Below are 17949 nucleotides of genomic sequence, written 5' to 3' on the forward strand. Positions count from 1 at the left end.
TAACCTTTAAATATAGTGACAGTACTATTGCCATGAGAAGCTAATGACTAGCATACTCAGAGAACCCAGAGGTTACCAAAGGAAAAGAAAGATGAAAGTAAACTTGTCTGTATGCTAGAATATAGGCAGGGAGAAAGCTATGGACTATCTGGGTAAGTCTACACTGCAAAGTAAAACCGCAGCACTGCCTCTGAGACCGAGTCAATAAAAATAACAGTGTAGACTTTCCTGCTCAGGCTGGAGCCTGGGCTGAGACCCTCTCCTTTGCCAAGTGCCAGACAGCACAGATGTACCCTCTGATGCTGCAAAAAAGCGGATAAAAGTCATTGTGGTCTCAGACTTGGCCTGAAATTTAAGGTTTACAAGTGGCCATGGTAACAAGTTTTATAAAGTTTATCATTGGTTGCTTAGCTCAATTAGTTAGAGCAAGGTATTAATAATGTTAGCAACCAGGTGGCAATCCCCACAACGTCTGCAGCTTTGAAAAAGAGACTGGTCTTGTGGTTAAGGTACAAAGAAAACACAGAAGGGGCAAAGAACATCTGGGTTCAACTCCTTCCTATACCATAGACTGGGTGACCACAGGAAAAAAACCACTTAATCTCTCAGTGCCTCAGTTTCCCATCTATAAAATGGGAATAATATTTCCATTCTCCCACTTCTGGTCTGCCTTAGCTGTTTAGACTGTAAACTCTTTGGGGAACAAACTGTGTTTTATTATTTACACACACACACACACACACACACACACACACACACACACACACACACACACACACACACACACACACACACACACACACACCAGGTACCATAATGTGGACCCAATGTCAGCAGGGTCCTCTATATATTACTATAATACAAAAAAACATCCACAAGTCTGAGGAGGAACAGGGAGATGCCAATAGATCAGACCTCATCACTTCTAATGACATGAAACGGCACAAAAATCCTCCTCAAAACTAAAGAACAAAAAACCCACAATGTATCACTACTGTTTTTAATGGTTTCACCAGCAATGTGTTTTTCTGGTTTTGTGAAACAGCAACACGTTTTTCTTTTTTATATTAGGTAAAATGTAGTTTCTGTACATGGACAACTATCATTTTTCACAGTTGAATCCTCAGCAGGCAAATAATTAGTAGTTTAGCACAATTTCGACACAAATCTTTTAACTACCTATACTTTTTACCTGAAGAAAGAGCTCTGTGTAGCTCATATGCTTGTCTCTTTCATCAACTGAAGTTGGTGCAATAAAAGATATTACCTCACCCACCTTGTCTCTCTAATGTCCCAGGACCAACACAGCTACAACAATAGTATAAACTACTTTTTACACTCATTTTCAAATCCTGCAAGACGGACACTCATTCCTACTTTTCATCTATGCAGAGAATTTTTGTAACTGGGTGGGCTGGACTAGTTAAAACAAACACTTAATGCAAACCACATGCAGGTTATATGTGTAAAACTCGACATCTTTAAACTATTTAATTTAATAGTCAACAAATGTTACTTATCCACAAAAGCCTCTCTATATCACAAAGACAAAAACATGATTAGGGAAGGAAACTCTCTTGAAAGTTATAAATAAGTTTTCATTCCACTCCCACAAGGTCAACTGAAAAATAACGGTGTTGTTTATTAATGTTAATAAGAAGCAAGTATGCTAAAGGGTGGCTGTTAACTACACCATAGTTAAATTTCTGTGTAAAAGTGCATTTTCAAAGTGCCGTAATATATTTAGGGCCTGAATAACCGTTGCTTTACTACAGTTTTACACTGACGTAACTCCATGCAGTTATGATGGCATAAAACTGGAGTAACATAGTAGTCAAGGAGGCCCATAGAATGGAAGTGCTCAGGAATGGATAGGTAGGCTTAAAGAGTCAATATTTGATAGTAAAGCCTGATCATTTATTTACTAGTTCAGTGATCCATTTTTTTGCCACTACCACCAAATTACATGAGGTTATTAAAAAATAGTCGCTAAACATCCCTTCTTCAGGGGAAACGTGGCAATGCTGGTGCTTTAGTGCAGCACTCATCACCTTCTGGATCTGGTTTGAAAAAGGAAGTCAACACCAGGAGCTTATAAAAAGGGAATCAGAACTCACTAGGCTAGATGTGTCAAAGCAGTCTTGTAAATGCAAACAATTGCAAACGCTAACTACTACCTTCTAGTATCAAATAGTCTGATACCAAGTTCTCAATTAAGCATTGATATCAAATTAGTATTTTGTCATTTGTTCAACTCCTCAAAATATGCAGGTGTTTTATTTCAAATGAAAAATGCCAAACAGGATCACAGTTCCCTCTTCTCCTCTACCCCACTCTCTTATATGGTGCAAAAAGTATGACCCAGTGTAAAAAGAGCATGTGTATGAGTCTCTGCCATGCTGAACCATTTAACAGTGGAAGTTAGAAGTTTGTGCCATTTTGTCAACATACAAAAAGGTTCATTACTGAGCCTCTAAGCCTTTAAGGTTAGAGACATGTATATTTTACACTTATAAATGATTGTTCTCAACGAGGGGCGTTGACTCCAATTGCCAAATGAATAATAAGTTAATTTAAAAAAATGTTAATTCCTTGGTTTAAAAGTCATGCATTGCCTGCTCCAAATTTTGAACAGGGCTCAATCTTTCAAGCTGATCAAATACTATGGTAATAAGCATGGTATAAACCTTAAATACAGAGAAGTGATGAGTGCCCATAACTCTCACTGCAACAGTCAGGGTAGGTAGAGCTCTGCATCTTGCAGTAACAAGCTCTGAGGCCCTTTATGCCCTGCTCAACCACCCACATTCCTAGCCCATTGTCTGTGGGCAAGGATTGGCCTGCCACACTTTCACAGGCCTTGGGTGGCAGGCCAATCCTTGCCCACAGACAACCTGCCAACCTGAAACATATTCTCACCAGCAACTGCACACCACACCATAATAACTCTTGCTCAGGAACCAATCCATGCAACAAACCTCGATGCCAACTCTGCCCACATATCTACACCAGCGACACCATCACAGGACCTAACCAGATCAGCCACACCATCACTGGTTCATTCACCTGCACATCCACCAATGTAATATACGCCATCATATGCCAGCAATGCCCCTCTGCTATGTACATCGGCCAAACTGGACAGTCTCTACGGAAAAGGATAAATGGACACAAATCAGACATTAGGAATGGCAATATACAAAAACCTGTAGGAGAGCACTTCAACCTCCCTGGCCACACTATAGCAGACCTTAAGGTGGCCATCCTGCAGCAAAAAAACTTCAGGACCAGACTTCAAAGAGAAACTGCTGAGCTTCAGTTCATCTGCAAATTTGACACCATCAGCTCAGGATTGAACAAAGACTGTGAATGGCTTGCCAATTACAGAACCAGTTTCTCCTCTCTTGGTTTTCACACCTCAACTGCTAGAACAGGGCCTCATCCTCCCTGATTGAACTGACCTCGTTATCTCTAGCTTGCTTGCTAGCACACATATATATACCTGCCCCTGGATATTTCCATTACATGCATCTGAGGAAGTGGGTATTCACCCACGAAAGCTCATGCTCCAAAACCTCTGTTAGTCTATAAGGTGCCACAGGATTCTTTGCTGCTTTTACAGATCCAGACTAACACGGCTACCCTCTGATACTTGACACCATGCAAGGCACTGCATTTAGCCGTATGGAATGGAAATCCATCAACCTCATGAAGAAACTTGCACAAATACAGACAGATATCATCTTCCTTTCCAAATGCAAACGGATGGACATCATACCAAATGGACTAAAGGTAAAAAATCCACTGCTATCTACATACTACACAGACCACAGTGAGAGATTATGTCATACTCTATCAAAAAAACTGAGGAACCACCTGATCAGCATCCTATACAGCAAACAGGAAAACATCAGAAAAGAGCTCTCCAACCTGGAGACTCTCATTAATAACCAAACTTCTATACAAACGGACTTCACTAGAATAAGACAGGAGATCTACATTACTCACTTCACCTCTCTTCAAAGGAAAAAGGACTGTAAGCTGTCTAAACTCCTACCTGCCACATGGGGCCACAACAGTGGTACTCCTAACCCACCCAGCAATATCGTCAATCTATCCAACTACACACTCAGCCCAGAAGAAAAGTCTGTCCTATCTCGGGGACTCTCTTTCTGCCCTGCCACCCCCACCAACATGATACAGTTCTGTGGCGATCTGGAAGCCTACTTTCGCCGTCTCCGACTCAAAGAATACTTCCAGGACAACACTGAACAGTGCACTGATACACGGGTGCCCTCCCACCAACAGCACAAGAAAAAGAACTCCACATGGACTCCTCCTGAGGGTCGAAATGACAGCCTGGACCTATACATTGAATGCTTCCGCCGGCGTGCACAGGCAGAAATCGTGGAACAACAACATCGCTTGCCTCACAACCTAAGTCGTGCAGAACGCAATGCCATCCACAGCCTCAGAAACCACCCTGACATTATCATCAAAGAGGCTGATAAAGGAGGTGCCGTTGTCATCATGAACAGGTCGGACTATCAAAAGGAGGCAGCCAGACAACTCTCCAATACCAAATTCTACAGGCCACTTCCCTCAGATCCCACTGAGGAATACACTAAGAAACTACAGCATCTACTCAGGACACTCCCTACACTAACACCAGAAGAAATCAACATACCCCTAGAGCCCCGACCAGGGTTATTCTATCTACTACCCAAGATCCACAAACCCGGAAATCCTGGACGCCCCATCATCTCGGGCATTGGCACTCTCACTGAAGGACTATCTGGATATATGGACTCTCTACTCAGACCCTATGCCACCAGCACTCCCAGCTATCTCCGCGACACCACTGATTTCCTGAGGAAACTACAATGTATTGGTGACCTCCCAGAAAACACCATCCTAGCCACCATGGATGTAGAGGCTCTCTACACAAACATCCCACACACAGATGGAATACAAGCTGTCAGGAACACTATCCCTGATGATGCCACAGCACAACTGGCTGCTGAGCTCTGTGCCTTTATACTTACACACAACTATTTCAAATTTGATGACAATATATATCTCCAGATCAGTGGCACTGCTATGGGCACCCGCATGGCCCCACAATATGCCAATATCTTCATGGCCGACCTGGAACAACGCTTCCTCAGCTCTCGTCCACTCACACCCCTTCTCTATCTACGCTACATTGATGACATCTTCATCATCTGGACCCATGGGAAAGAGACTCTGGAAAAATTCCACCATGATTTCAACAGCTTCCACCCCACCATCAACCTCAGCCTGGACCAATCTACACGGGAGGTCCACTTTCTTGACACCACGGTGCAAATAAGTGATGGTCACATTACCACCACCCTATATCGAAAACCCACCGACCGCTATGCCTACCTTCATGCCTCCAGCTTCCATCCCGGGCACATCACACGATCCATTGTCTACAGCCAAGCACTGAGGTACAACCGCATCTGCTCTAACCCCTCAGACAGAGACCAACACCTACAAAAGCTCCACCAAGCATTCTCAAAACTACAATACCCGCACGAGGAAATAAGGAAACAGATCAACAGAGCCAGACGTGTACCCAGAAGCCTCCTACTGCAAGACAAACCCAAGAGAGAAACCAACAGGACTCCACTGGCCATCACATACAGCCCCCAGCTAAAACCCCTCCAACGCATCATCAAGGATCTACAACCCATCCTGGACAATGATCCCACACTTTCACAGGCCTTGGGTGGCAGGCCAATCCTTGCCCACAGACAACCTGCCAACCTGAAACATATTCTCACCAGCAACTGCACACCACACCATAATAACTCTTGCTCAGGAACCAATCCATGCAACAAACCTCGATGCCAACTCTGCCCACATATCTACACCAGCGACACCATCACAGGACCTAACCAGATCAGCCACACCATCACTGGTTCATTCACCTGCACATCCACCAATGTAATATACGCCATCATATGCCAGCAATGCCCCTCTGCTATGTACATCGGCCAAACTGGACAGTCTCTACGGAAAAGGATAAATGGACACAAATCAGACATTAGGAATGGCAATATACAAAAACCTGTAGGAGAGCACTTCAACCTCCCTGGCCACACTATAGCAGACCTTAAGGTGGCCATCCTGCAGCAAAAAAACTTCAGGACCAGACTTCAAAGAGAAACTGCTGAGCTTCAGTTCATCTGCAAATTTGACACCATCAGCTCAGGATTGAACAAAGACTGTGAATGGCTTGCCAATTACAGAACCAGTTTCTCCTCTCTTGGTTTTCACACCTCAACTGCTAGAACAGGGCCTCATCCTCCCTGATTGAACTGACCTCGTTATCTCTAGCTTGCTTGCTAGCACACATATATATACCTGCCCCTGGATATTTCCATTACATGCATCTGAGGAAGTGGGTATTCACCCACGAAAGCTCATGCTCCAAAACCTCTGTTAGTCTATAAGGTGCCACAGGATTCTTTGCTGCTTTTACACATTCCTAGAGACACTCTAAGAGTGGAATTCTATAAAAAACAACAACCCCTAGATATGAATATTTAAAGACACTGTCATTCATTTGGTGCATTAAGGTCAAGAGAAGTGGTGGGTGGCACAAGATTACTTAATAAAAGATTATGAGCCCTTAGAGAACAATGGGCTGTAATTACTAGATATGGTTAGTGCCTTTGCTGAAGTTTTGGGTCTTAAAGGAAAAAACTGCATTTCTCACAGGGCTGAGAGAAAAACTAGATTAGAGTTTCAGCGATCATAACAGAATGCTTTGTTGAGCACAGAAAACATATGCCATAAACTTAGTGACAGAGCAGTTGGTCAGCTGCTAAGTCTTCTTTTAAATTAAAAGTCAGTACATTCCACAGTGAAGTCTAATGGCAGCAACTTGAAATTGCCTCAAAACTTGGATGGAATTCTCAGCTTTAAAAGGAAATAGAATATTCTGTTCACACAAAGACAACAGACGTGCACAGTCAGAACCATAAGCATGGGTACAGCTGCAGGCTACATGTGTTCAGTGTGTTCTGGAACAGATGACTGATCAAGACATTTCATAATGTGTCTGAAAAAGGGAAATAAAAAAAGTGTAAAGAATAAGCTTTGACAGTATGAACGGGAGCAGAACTGAATTCTGTGGTATAGAAATCTAAAACAATACGATACTATACACTGAGAAAACATCATCCTCATTTACCAACTTCTGCTTTACTAGCTTCAGGTGTAACAGGTTTCGGAGTTGTTTGAATAGTTACTGAAAGAAAAAAAATAAATCATTTGAGACTGTGAGATTCTATTGTATACCTCACAAATAATTTCTTTATATAGTTGCCATTTTGTATTGCTGTGTAGTAATGAATGGGACAGAATTGCAGACTACACTTTTTTTCAAATGCAAATGGCCTTGGAACTAAGGAAGTCATAATTAGTGACTTTATAGCCAACCTTACAGGTTATGTGGCATCAATTGTGATAGATTTATTTTCAAATAAAAGCTTTAGATCTGATTCTCCACTACTTTGCACTCTGTGCCGTCTTTTATCCCTGTACAAAGTTCATGTAACATACCAATATGCAAATTTGTTAGCTTTTTAACCCCCATTGCACTCATTTTGCACTGGGGAAGAGGGCTACACAAGGTAATTTAGTAGAGAATCAGGCCCTTACTCTGTATTCTACATTTTATTGATTTATGTACTACTTTTATTATCAAATCACTGTCACAGCGAAACAAGGCATGAGTTATCTGTGAGAAATAGCAGCTTGCTACTGGAGTCAGGTAACTGGTCACTCTGAGCAAAGGTTTGAAACCTGGGTGCTTAAAATTAACATCAAATCTATACTGAGACTCCTAAAAAAGAAATGGCCTAATTTTCATAGGTGTTGAACGAATGTAGCTACCACGGATTTCAGTGGTATTTGTCGATGCTTAGCATTTCTTCAAATCAGGACACTTAAATGTACGCGGTGAAACATGGATTTAGATGTTAACTTTAGGTATCTACTGTAAGCCAGGTACAATTTTAAGGCACTAGGATTATATACTGTAATACTTTGTTTTATCCATGTGCATATAATAGGTCAACAGCTACTGTACTTAAAATAGTACTGGATGGTCTTGCAAATCTAATAAAGGTATATGAGAAATTTCATCATAATGATCCAAGTGTCATGCAAAATGTTGTAAATAAATATGCTACTTCATACAGCACATACATGTCAACAGTATTATTGTTCCCAAGGTAAGTCATATAGGGTAAATTAAACTAACCACTTGACTAAAAACACAGGGGTGTCTCTTCTCAATTTACCTGTCAAAAGAAAGAAATATAATTACCAGATTTGGTTGGTAGCTTTTCTGGAATGCCAGATGGTTTGGATCTTGAAGAAACAAACTGTGTTTCATCAAAAGCTGAAAAGAGAATCTGAATTTAAAATGTTGAGGGACTTCAGAGCTGATGGGACAGCATGGCACTGAGCTACAGCCAGGTTTCACATTGCAAGATGATGCTGACACAGGGGAAAGCAAGATGGTGGATGGGCTGAAAGTCAGCTGTGAGATGATTGTGTAACATGAACAATGAGGTTGGTGACAATATGTCCTTTTAGCAGCCAGCCATTACATCAGTTCAGAAAATGCTTTTCAGGTGATGATTATGAGGAAATGGTTGATACAGAAGGATCAAACAAAAAGTTTTGCCTGTGGGATTTTGAAGCCAAAGTGTTTGAGCAAATCTTAAAACTGTCCTTAGCAGACAGAAGATATGCCAAGATGATGGAAAAAATAACTGAATCATATACGATTTACCCATCACTGTCCCTGGAGTTTCCATGGAAGGAAAAGACGTAGATTTCAGGGCTGGTTTCTTGGTAGCTAAGAGCAAACATGAAAACAATCCTGAGATATTAGGGTAGGCATTCTTTGCACAAGTGGTACCAACTCATAGCTTTAAAACAGAAAAAACAAGTCCATATTTGGTTTGAGGGTTTTTTGTTTGTTTGTTTGTTTTAAATCATTTGAGTTTTTGAGAAGATCTGAATTCCATTGACACACTGGGGTTTATGAAAAAAATCCAAATATTTGATTCGGGGTCATTTTTACTGAGGATGACATAAATATATGTTAAAACTGGAACTAATAAATGAAACTGTTTTCTGTTTCATACAGTAGCTGTCTGCTTCCACATCTATTTTCAATCAGATTCTAAATGACTCATTTTATCAGCGGATATGATCCCATGTTAATACCCTGATCAGCAGAGAGGGGAATAGTGATCTTGGACATTATACAAACAAATACCACATGATTCACAGCTGTTGGCAGCAGGACTTTTATTAATTGTATTTATACATGGTAAGAACCATGTGATATTTCCCAAAAGTATCGCACTAAACTGCAGGTGTATAAAAAAAACTGTCTTTTTAAAAAAGTTAAAATTCAGAGTAAATTGGCCATCCACAAAGTTTCTAAATTTAAAAGATGCCTCTCTGTGGTGTAATCCAATACAAAAATAAATAAGAAAAAACATTCTGGGGAAAAGTAGGAAAAAATTTAGGTAAAACACAACTAAAGATATATTTACAGAAACTAATTTTACTCTATTTGCTGATCTTAGGAGAGATCTGACACATTCTTGATGCAATTAATATAAAACCCACTTACTAAAATGTAACTTTTTTTTAAAAAAAGCAACATTTAAAAAAGCATTTCAGAAGTTATTCGCTCGAAACAATAAGTCAGACACTGTGCAGAAAAGCAACATGGTATCATAGGTCTCGTAAGTGTACTGGCCTCTGAGAGTATGGGACTTTCCCCATTTATTTCAGGCAGAATGAAGCCAAAAATATTACACTTTAAGAAGAGATTCACAAGAATCATGCTCAAGGTTTGGAAAATTCAGGCTAAAGGACCTTGGTATTCAAATTCTATAGACTGGAACACAGTGTCAAGAGCTATAACAAAAGCATCCAAGCCCCAATTCTGCAAAGTTATTCAGGTGAAAAGCCCTCAGCAACCACATGGAATGGCACTGACTTCATCTGGTATATCTACACTCAGGGGTGCTGGAACAATTTATATAGTGGGGGTGCTGAGAACCATTGAACGAAGCTGTAAGCCCTGCATATGATGGAAACCAATTCAAGCCCAATTCTAGCACCTATGTCTACACTGTGATGAAAAATCCCATTGTACCAAGTCTCAGAGCCTGGATCGGCTGACTTGGGCTCCCAGGTTCGGGCTGTGGGGATAAGAATTTCAGTGTAGACATTTGGGCTTGAGCTGAAGCCCAGCCTCTGAGACCTTCCCCCCTCCCAGGGTCTCAGAGCCCAGGGCTCCAGTTCCATCTTGAATGGCTAAACTGCAATTTTATCACCCTGCAGCTTGAGCCCAAGTCAGCTCACCTGGGCCAGCCTTAGCCACAGGTCTTTTTTTGCTGCATAGATGTGCCCAATGAGATTCTGACTGTGTGGATCTCCCTCCCGAAACCGGGGCCCAAAGCAGAATATTCACTTCATGCTATGTGGTCTCATTGGAAGACCACAAAAGTACAATTTAGAGCTAACACGAAACAAATTATGTGAATGAAATGCTAGCTTTGCCAGTCTATCACTATTCCATTTTTTACCTTTACTTATGGAAAGCAGGTGTGGGATTAGATTATTAGTAGTATTATCCCCAATAATTTCGAGGTCGGTAGCTACATTTCAACAAACCAAGTTCTTAAATATTACTGAATATCCTCTCTCTTTAATACGGACTTTAATGGCTTTTCTAGGCGTACAACTAGTTCATGGGATGATGGGGTGTAAATCTTCCTCGTGCTAGCCTGCCGTGCACTAACTGTTCATATGGACCCTGAAGTTGCTCACTAAAACTTTCCTATGCACTTTGATCTAACCCACTTTGAAATGAGAATAGATCTAAAGTGCACTAAAGAACTTTTAGGGCATGACAGCAGGTCCACACATATGGTGCACAGCATGCCAGTGTGAAGTAGATTTACATCCCAGCTTGCTGTGCACTAACTGCTCATCAAGATGAGCCCTAACTCTATCCTACCGGATCTCTTTCACTACAATAGAAATAGATGGCTATGTTCATTCCAGAGGGAAGAGAGCTGCTGGCCTCAAGGCAAATCCAGAAATGCTGTGAGAAATTATAATAAATCAGAAACAAATTCTAAAATCCTTATGAAATTTCTACTCAGTTCAAACTCACACTGAAGTGTATGGGAGTTTACTTGAGTAAAAATGTCAATATTAGGGACTTCTTTTGCATGAACTGAAAAGTACACGCTCTAAATAAACTGCCACTATCACATGACAGGCTGCAGTAGGATTTAGTGCAAGAATTAATTGAATCAGTACTGTCTCAGGGGAAAGAATACCACTTACCTCACCCAAGTGTTAACTAAGCCTAATCATACTTAAGCAATAACATTCAAGTTCACAGCATTACAATGGGGTCTTCTGAGTTCATCTTATCTATAAATTTGTGAGTTAGAATTTTGTTGTGAAATCAGTGAAGAAAAAATATGCTCTGGCACAAAATTCAAAATAAAAGATTAAAACAATGTAAGTCAAAAAATCAATCAATAAATAAATATGCTGTAATTCTTGTTAATAATCATTAGACTTTTTCACTAAAATATTAGTAAGGTTCACTAGCTCACTACTCTAACACCTTAGCATGGGCAAGGATAGTTTCCATTGGACTCAATGGGAACCACACAAATGCATCTATGGACAAAATTATGCCTTGCAGCAATTGTGGAAGGATTGTCAAGTTCTCAGGGGCAGCTCCAGGCACCAGCACGCCGCACTTGTGCTTGGGGCGGCAAGCCACGGGGGGGTACTCTGCCAGTCGCTGCAAGGGCGGCAGGCAGGTTGCCTTCAGTGTCATGCCTGCGGAGGGTCCGCTGGTCCTGCAGCTTCGGCAGACCTCCCGCAGGAGTGCCACCGAATCCACGGGACTGGGTACCTCCCGCAGGCAAGCCATTGAAGGCAGCCTGCCTGCCGTGCTTGGGGCGGCAAAATACCTAGAGCCGCCCCTGCAAGTTCTCAAGCACAATGGAAGTGCTATGGCCTAACGGTCAAAAAATCAACTGCCGAGTCCGGATATTCAGCAGGAGACATATTAAAGGGGGACTAATTATCAGAGGGTGAGCTCTCAACACTTTATGAAAATCAGGCCCTTTTAAAGTGTCCCAACAGTTGAAGCAACACAAATAACTATTCACATATGAAAATTTAGGCCATAGGTACATCTCTAAGAAGCAGCAGCTAATAACGTCACTAGACAAATCAACTATTTAACAAAGTCACTACACAGTGCACAACTTTGCTGTTGGATGGAATGACAGTTCAGCTCTTAGATACAAGCCATTTCTGAAACTGAAGGGGCATTTACAAGGAAAATACTAAGCCCATGGAACAGATCTTTCACAAATATAAGTTTTTATAGCTCTACTAACTTAAATGGAGCCGTGACAATTTACACAAGCGGAGGATATTCTCTATATCTTCACAATTATTTTAAAAACATTTGTAAGTAAATCATTTTGAGCATCAAGTCACTAAAATCAAAACAAGACTTATGTGGAGTCATAATTTTGCAGTAGAAAAATTTTATAGCTGTAGCATTATAAATCATACAACCACATAATTTTATCTGAGGTATTAAAACCACAAAACCCACCTGGGCATAAAACCAACAAATCTGACTCAAATAATATTTGTTTCGAAGCTCTCAACTTTAGAAATAAGGCAATTACCAGGTTTTGTCTGTAGTATTTTTGGCGTATCAGATATTTTGGATCCAGAAGGAATCAGCTGCATTTCATTAGAAGCTATGATAAAAGAAATAATCAGGTCTTTATTTGTTATGGGTCATTGAGAAAACATGGCACAGAATTATTCCAGCACACAGAAAGTGCATGCCTGAAGCCAGCAATATAAGAATAGGCTGACCACTGAGATACAGTTTCATAAATAATGGAAAGAAACATTGTGGAAAGACAGAAAGGAGACTGAAACATGAATATCCTCAGCTCTGTCCTGAACCATCATATGAAGAATCCCCTTTCTAAGACAGACAGAAATAAATATCCAACAATGAGGGTTTGTCTGCTTTGTAGTTAAGCAAAGACAACCATGATTTAGTTCTCATAAAAGCATCCTCTAAAGCAGTGCAGCCAAACAAAGTTAACGTTGCCAAAGAAATTGCAAAGGAAAAAATGGGATTAAAATAAGCTGCAAACAAAACAAAACAAAAAAATCATCATTACATAATGTTCCCCTGGGCTTCTGAAATGCGGGAGGTGTTTTAGTGTTAGGAAATTCTGGAAGCCTGTTTGGAACTGCAAGGAGGGTGGGGAGAAAAGAGAAAGTACAAAATTGATGTGAGTCAGTAGAAATCTGAAAAAAAAAAGTGTTTGTTAATACTTGCAGTTTTCTTTGTATAGTGTAACAGAGACAGAAACAAAAAGACCCTTGTCCCTACATTCCAGTGCTGGTGAATTCAATACAACCTTTTCTTTTATTACTCACCTGTATATCTCCTACGTACACAGTTGCATATATCATTCCATGACTATTCATGTCTGCACCCCTCTCTGGAAAATGAGGCCAAATTTTTAAAAACTATCTCTGGACTTTTGTTCACAATTCCACATAAATTTGTGTGTGCAATACAGATAGTGAATTTAACATTTTGACATTTCTTAATGCAGAATTGTGACTGCAAGAAGACTGTGAATGCTGCTGCTAACAACAAAACAAAAATGAGAGCAATTGTTAATGGAGAAAACACACTTTGCAATACAAAGTTTGTGACCAGGATTTTGTGTAGGACACCTTTTTTCTCCAGGAAGAAAATAAAGACTTCATGCCACGTTAAGCCATAGTGAGTCATGACAGTCATACAAATGACATTTGTATTTTAAATGACAATTTGATGCCATCAGACAATCTTCCTTGAGTTTTTGATGTTTTGAGTATTTAAATAATCAGTTTTGTCATATAACAACCTGTGTAACCTGTCACAACAGGAGACTAAAGATCATTTCTAACTTCACCTATGTAGATTTGCATTGCTTCTACCTTGAAAAGCTGATAATCTACAAGTGTTTTTGTGATTTTTTTCCCCCAACGCTAAAAGAGATGGCCATTAAAAATGGAGCACATGCCATTCTGGAGAGATGTCAGTAGCATAGCATCTCTTATTCTAAATATAGGGAGATACTCCTGTTACTGAAGGAATCCAGTGAGGTGAATTTATTATTTTATTGGCACCCACTGTGCATAATAATGTTACAGTACCTGTGGTTTACACTGAAAATTTGTTTCCATGTTGTAAGTAATGTATTACCAAGGAGGATTTCCTTGAAGAAGGATCTTGAGAGAAAACCAAGGAGCTGGATGTTTCTCTTGTATCTCTACGGCAATATTACTAATGCTACACCTGGTTACAGACATCAAGAGACATGCAGACAACCCAGAATTTAGTAAAGGGCAGGACAGAATATTATTTTGAATACGAGAATACCTGTTATACCTATCAAGAAAACTTTACCAGACACTATCATCTCACACCACCAGCCATAGCACAGCTAGGCCTAGACAGCCTTCTGTACTACATTTTATCTGAGATATATAAATTAGTAGCTGTAAATGTAAAGTAACCCAGTAAAATTTAATTAAGATTTTCTTTGGAACAGCTCGTTTCTAAAGTGTAGTAAAAGGTAGGAGAATTCTGGAGTGGAAAAAAGAAGCAAATACTATACATAGAAGCTAAGTAGTTGTTAAATTAGTTACCCAGTATGTTTTGAGTTTGTGCCGGGTCAGGTTTAGGAATTGATTTTGTTTCTTCAAGTCCACTCTCAGTTTCACTGTGAGCTGGAAAAAAGAATCTAGCCTTAATTTTGAATCAAGAACATAACAGCAGCCCTATTGGGTCAGACCAATGATCCATCTAGCCTAATCTCCTGTCTTCCTGTCTTCCTATACCAGGTGCTTCAGAGGGAATGAACAAAACAGGCAATTATCAAGTGATCCATCCCCTTTCGTCCACTCCCAGATCCTGGCAAGCACAGGCTAGGGAAACTCAGAGCAGGGTGTTGCATCGCTGCCCATCCTGGCTAATAGCCATTGATGGACCTATCCTCCATGAACTTATTTAGTTCTTTTTTGAACCCTGTTATGGTCTTGGCCTTCACAACATCCTCTGGCCTGGAGTTCCACAGGTTGACCATGTGTTGAGTGAAGAAGTACTTGTTTTGTTTGTTTTAAACCTGCTGCCTATTAATTTCATTGGGTGACCCCTACTTCTTGTGTTATGTGAAGGAGTAAATAAAGTTTCCTTATTTATTTCCTTCATACCAGTCAAGATTTTATAGACCTCTATCGTATCTCCCCGCCCACCCCCCGTCATCTCTTTTTCAAGCTGAAAAGTCCCAGTCTTTTTAATCTCTCCTCATACGGAAGCTGCTCCATATCCCTACTAGTTTTAGTTGCCCTTCTCTGTACCTTTTCCAATTCCAATATATCTTTTTGGGAATAGGGTGTCCAGATCTGCACACAGTATTCAAGATGTAGTGTATCATGGATTTATACAGCAGCATTATGATATTTTCTGTCTTGTTACCTATCCCTTTCCTAATGGTTCCTGACATTCTGTTAGCTTTTTTGACTGCCACTGCACATTGAGCAGATGTTTTCAGAGAAGTACCCACAAAGACTCCAAAATCTCTTTCTTGAGTGGTAACAACTAATTTAGACCCCATCATTTTGTATGTATAGTTGAGATTATGTTTGCCAGTGTGTATTACTTTGCATATATGAACATTGAATTTCATTTGCCTTTTTGTTGTCCAATCGCCCAGTTTTGTGAGGTCCTTTTGTAACTCTTCGCAGTGTGCTTTGAATTTAACTATCTTGAATAATTTTGTATCGTCTGAAAATTTTGCCACCTCACTGTTTACTCCTTTTCCAGATCATTTATGACAATGTTGAACAGTACTGGTCCCAGTACAGACCTCTAGGGGAACATCACAATTTACCTTTCTCCATTCTGAAAACTGACCATTTACTCCTATGCCTTGTTTTCTATTTTTTAACCATATACTGATCCATAAGAGGACCTTCCCACTTATCCCACGACTGCTTACTTCTTGTAAGATTGTAAGCTTACAAGCAAGCCTTGTAAGTTTTTTTTTTTTGTGACGCAGCCAACAATCTATGCTATAGAGTTAGAAAAACTTCTGCAGTAGCACAGCTCCACCATCATTAAAGCTCGTAACTTTGATTTGAGAAGTGAAATCCAACATGGATACGATTTTGGATTTCTTTTGTGGCAGTTTTACACAGACAATAGGAAAATAAGCCCCCCCAAATAGTAAAATTGAGATCTGGAGCTCATGATGGGTCTTAGCAAAAGTTTGCCAAATTCAATACTTAAGCTGCTATAAACAAAATTTATAATACCACAGTGATATATATATATATATATATGTGGTATGGTTTTTATAAATATCTATATATATAAACACTTTCCCCAACCATACTGGACTGTTTTATTAGTCTAAAACTGAAACCTTATGATGGAAAGATTCATCTAGGCTATCCTCAACTCCTCCCTCTGACCAGTAATAATATTATAATATACTTGTCAGCTGCTATTCATTACTATTATGTCTACTGAATTAAAGTAAAGCACTTGTAGCATATTGAATATTTGTTCACCATAATTAACCTCAATGTCTACCCATATTTTACTGGGCTAGTGCACGACCACGTGCATCCAGTACTCCTGTTGACCCAAATAACTCTTTTGGGTGGGCAAGGACTACAGTGTCAACTTATTAAGGACCAAATTCTGGCAGTTGTTTTGTCCAGCAATAAATGCCATCCAGAAAACTCATGCACAGCAAAGGCAGAAGTTTTCTGTTTCATTCTGATTCACTCCACATAACACTCTGTGCAACAAGAGCTGCAAAGGGACATTTCAAGATAGAATCGAGCTGAAAGTCAACAGTGTTGCCAAATCATATTTGGTGTTTTTCTTAAAGCTCCAGTTCATAGATTTTAAAGTCAGAAGAGACCATTAGATCACAGATTCTTTCAGGCTAGAAGGGACCATCATGATCATCTAAGTCTGACCTGCACATTGCAGGCCACAGAACCTGACCCATCCACTCCTGTAATAGGTCCACAATCCTAACTTCTGGCTGAGTTACTGAAGTCCTCAAATCTTGATTTAAAGATTTGATGTAAAGTTACAGAAAATTCAGCACTGATTATAGTTCAAACCAGCAAGTGAGCCAGGCCCCCTGCTGCAAAGGGAGGCAAACCTCTTCCCCCAGGGTCTCCGCCAAACTGACCTGGGGAAAATTCGTCCCAACCTCAAATATGGTGACCAGCTAGACCTTGAGCATGTGGGTGAGACCCAGCAGCTAAACATCCAGAAAAGAATTCTCTGTAGAAACTCAGTGACCTCCAAATCTAGTGTCCCATCACTGGCCACTGGAGATATTTACTAATAGCAATCACGGATAGGATATATGCCATTGTATTGTAGGCAACCTCATCATATAAGCCCCTCCATAAATTTATCAAGTTCAGTCTTGAAACAAGTTAGTTTTTTTTGCTACATTTCTCCCCTTGGAAGGCTGTTCCTGAACTTCACTCTGATTATTAGAAACCTTCATTTAATTTCAAGACTAAACTTCTTATTGGCCAATTTCCACCCATTTGTTCTTGGGCCAATATTGGCGCTTAACTTAAATAACTCTTCCCCCTCCTTGGTATTTACCCCTCTGTTATAGAGAACAATCACATCTCCCCTCAGCCTTCATTTTGTAAAGCTAAACAAGCAAAGCCCCTTAAGTCTTCTCTTGTAATGCAGGTTCTCCATTCCTCTGA

At 40.2% G+C, this 17949-nt stretch overlaps 1 protein-coding gene across 26 annotated transcripts in view; it reads right to left on the reverse strand.

Moving 5' to 3' along the window:
- Window positions 1-17949, reverse strand: part of ABI3BP (ABI family member 3 binding protein) — a 325810-nt gene that overhangs the window by 141041 nt on the left and 166820 nt on the right. For 24 of the 26 annotated variants that reach the window (XM_050956429.1, XM_050956443.1, XM_050956410.1 and 21 more), the window contains exons 13-17: window positions 14845-14925; window positions 12804-12878; window positions 8837-8902; window positions 8366-8440; window positions 7226-7282 (exon numbers count right to left, since the gene is read on the reverse strand). In XM_050956429.1, coding sequence (XP_050812386.1) covers window positions 7226-7282; window positions 8366-8440; window positions 8837-8902; window positions 12804-12878; window positions 14845-14925 — 354 coding nt within the window. The remainder of the gene's footprint in view (window positions 1-7225; window positions 7283-8365; window positions 8441-8836; window positions 8903-12803; window positions 12879-14844; window positions 14926-17949) is intronic. The other 2 variants (XM_050956513.1, XM_050956543.1) reach the window with 2 other exon arrangements.

The sequence above is a fragment of the Gopherus flavomarginatus genome, chromosome 1 (assembly GCF_025201925.1).
Source record: "Gopherus flavomarginatus isolate rGopFla2 chromosome 1, rGopFla2.mat.asm, whole genome shotgun sequence".
NCBI classification, from domain to species: Eukaryota; Metazoa; Chordata; order Testudines; family Testudinidae; genus Gopherus; species Gopherus flavomarginatus.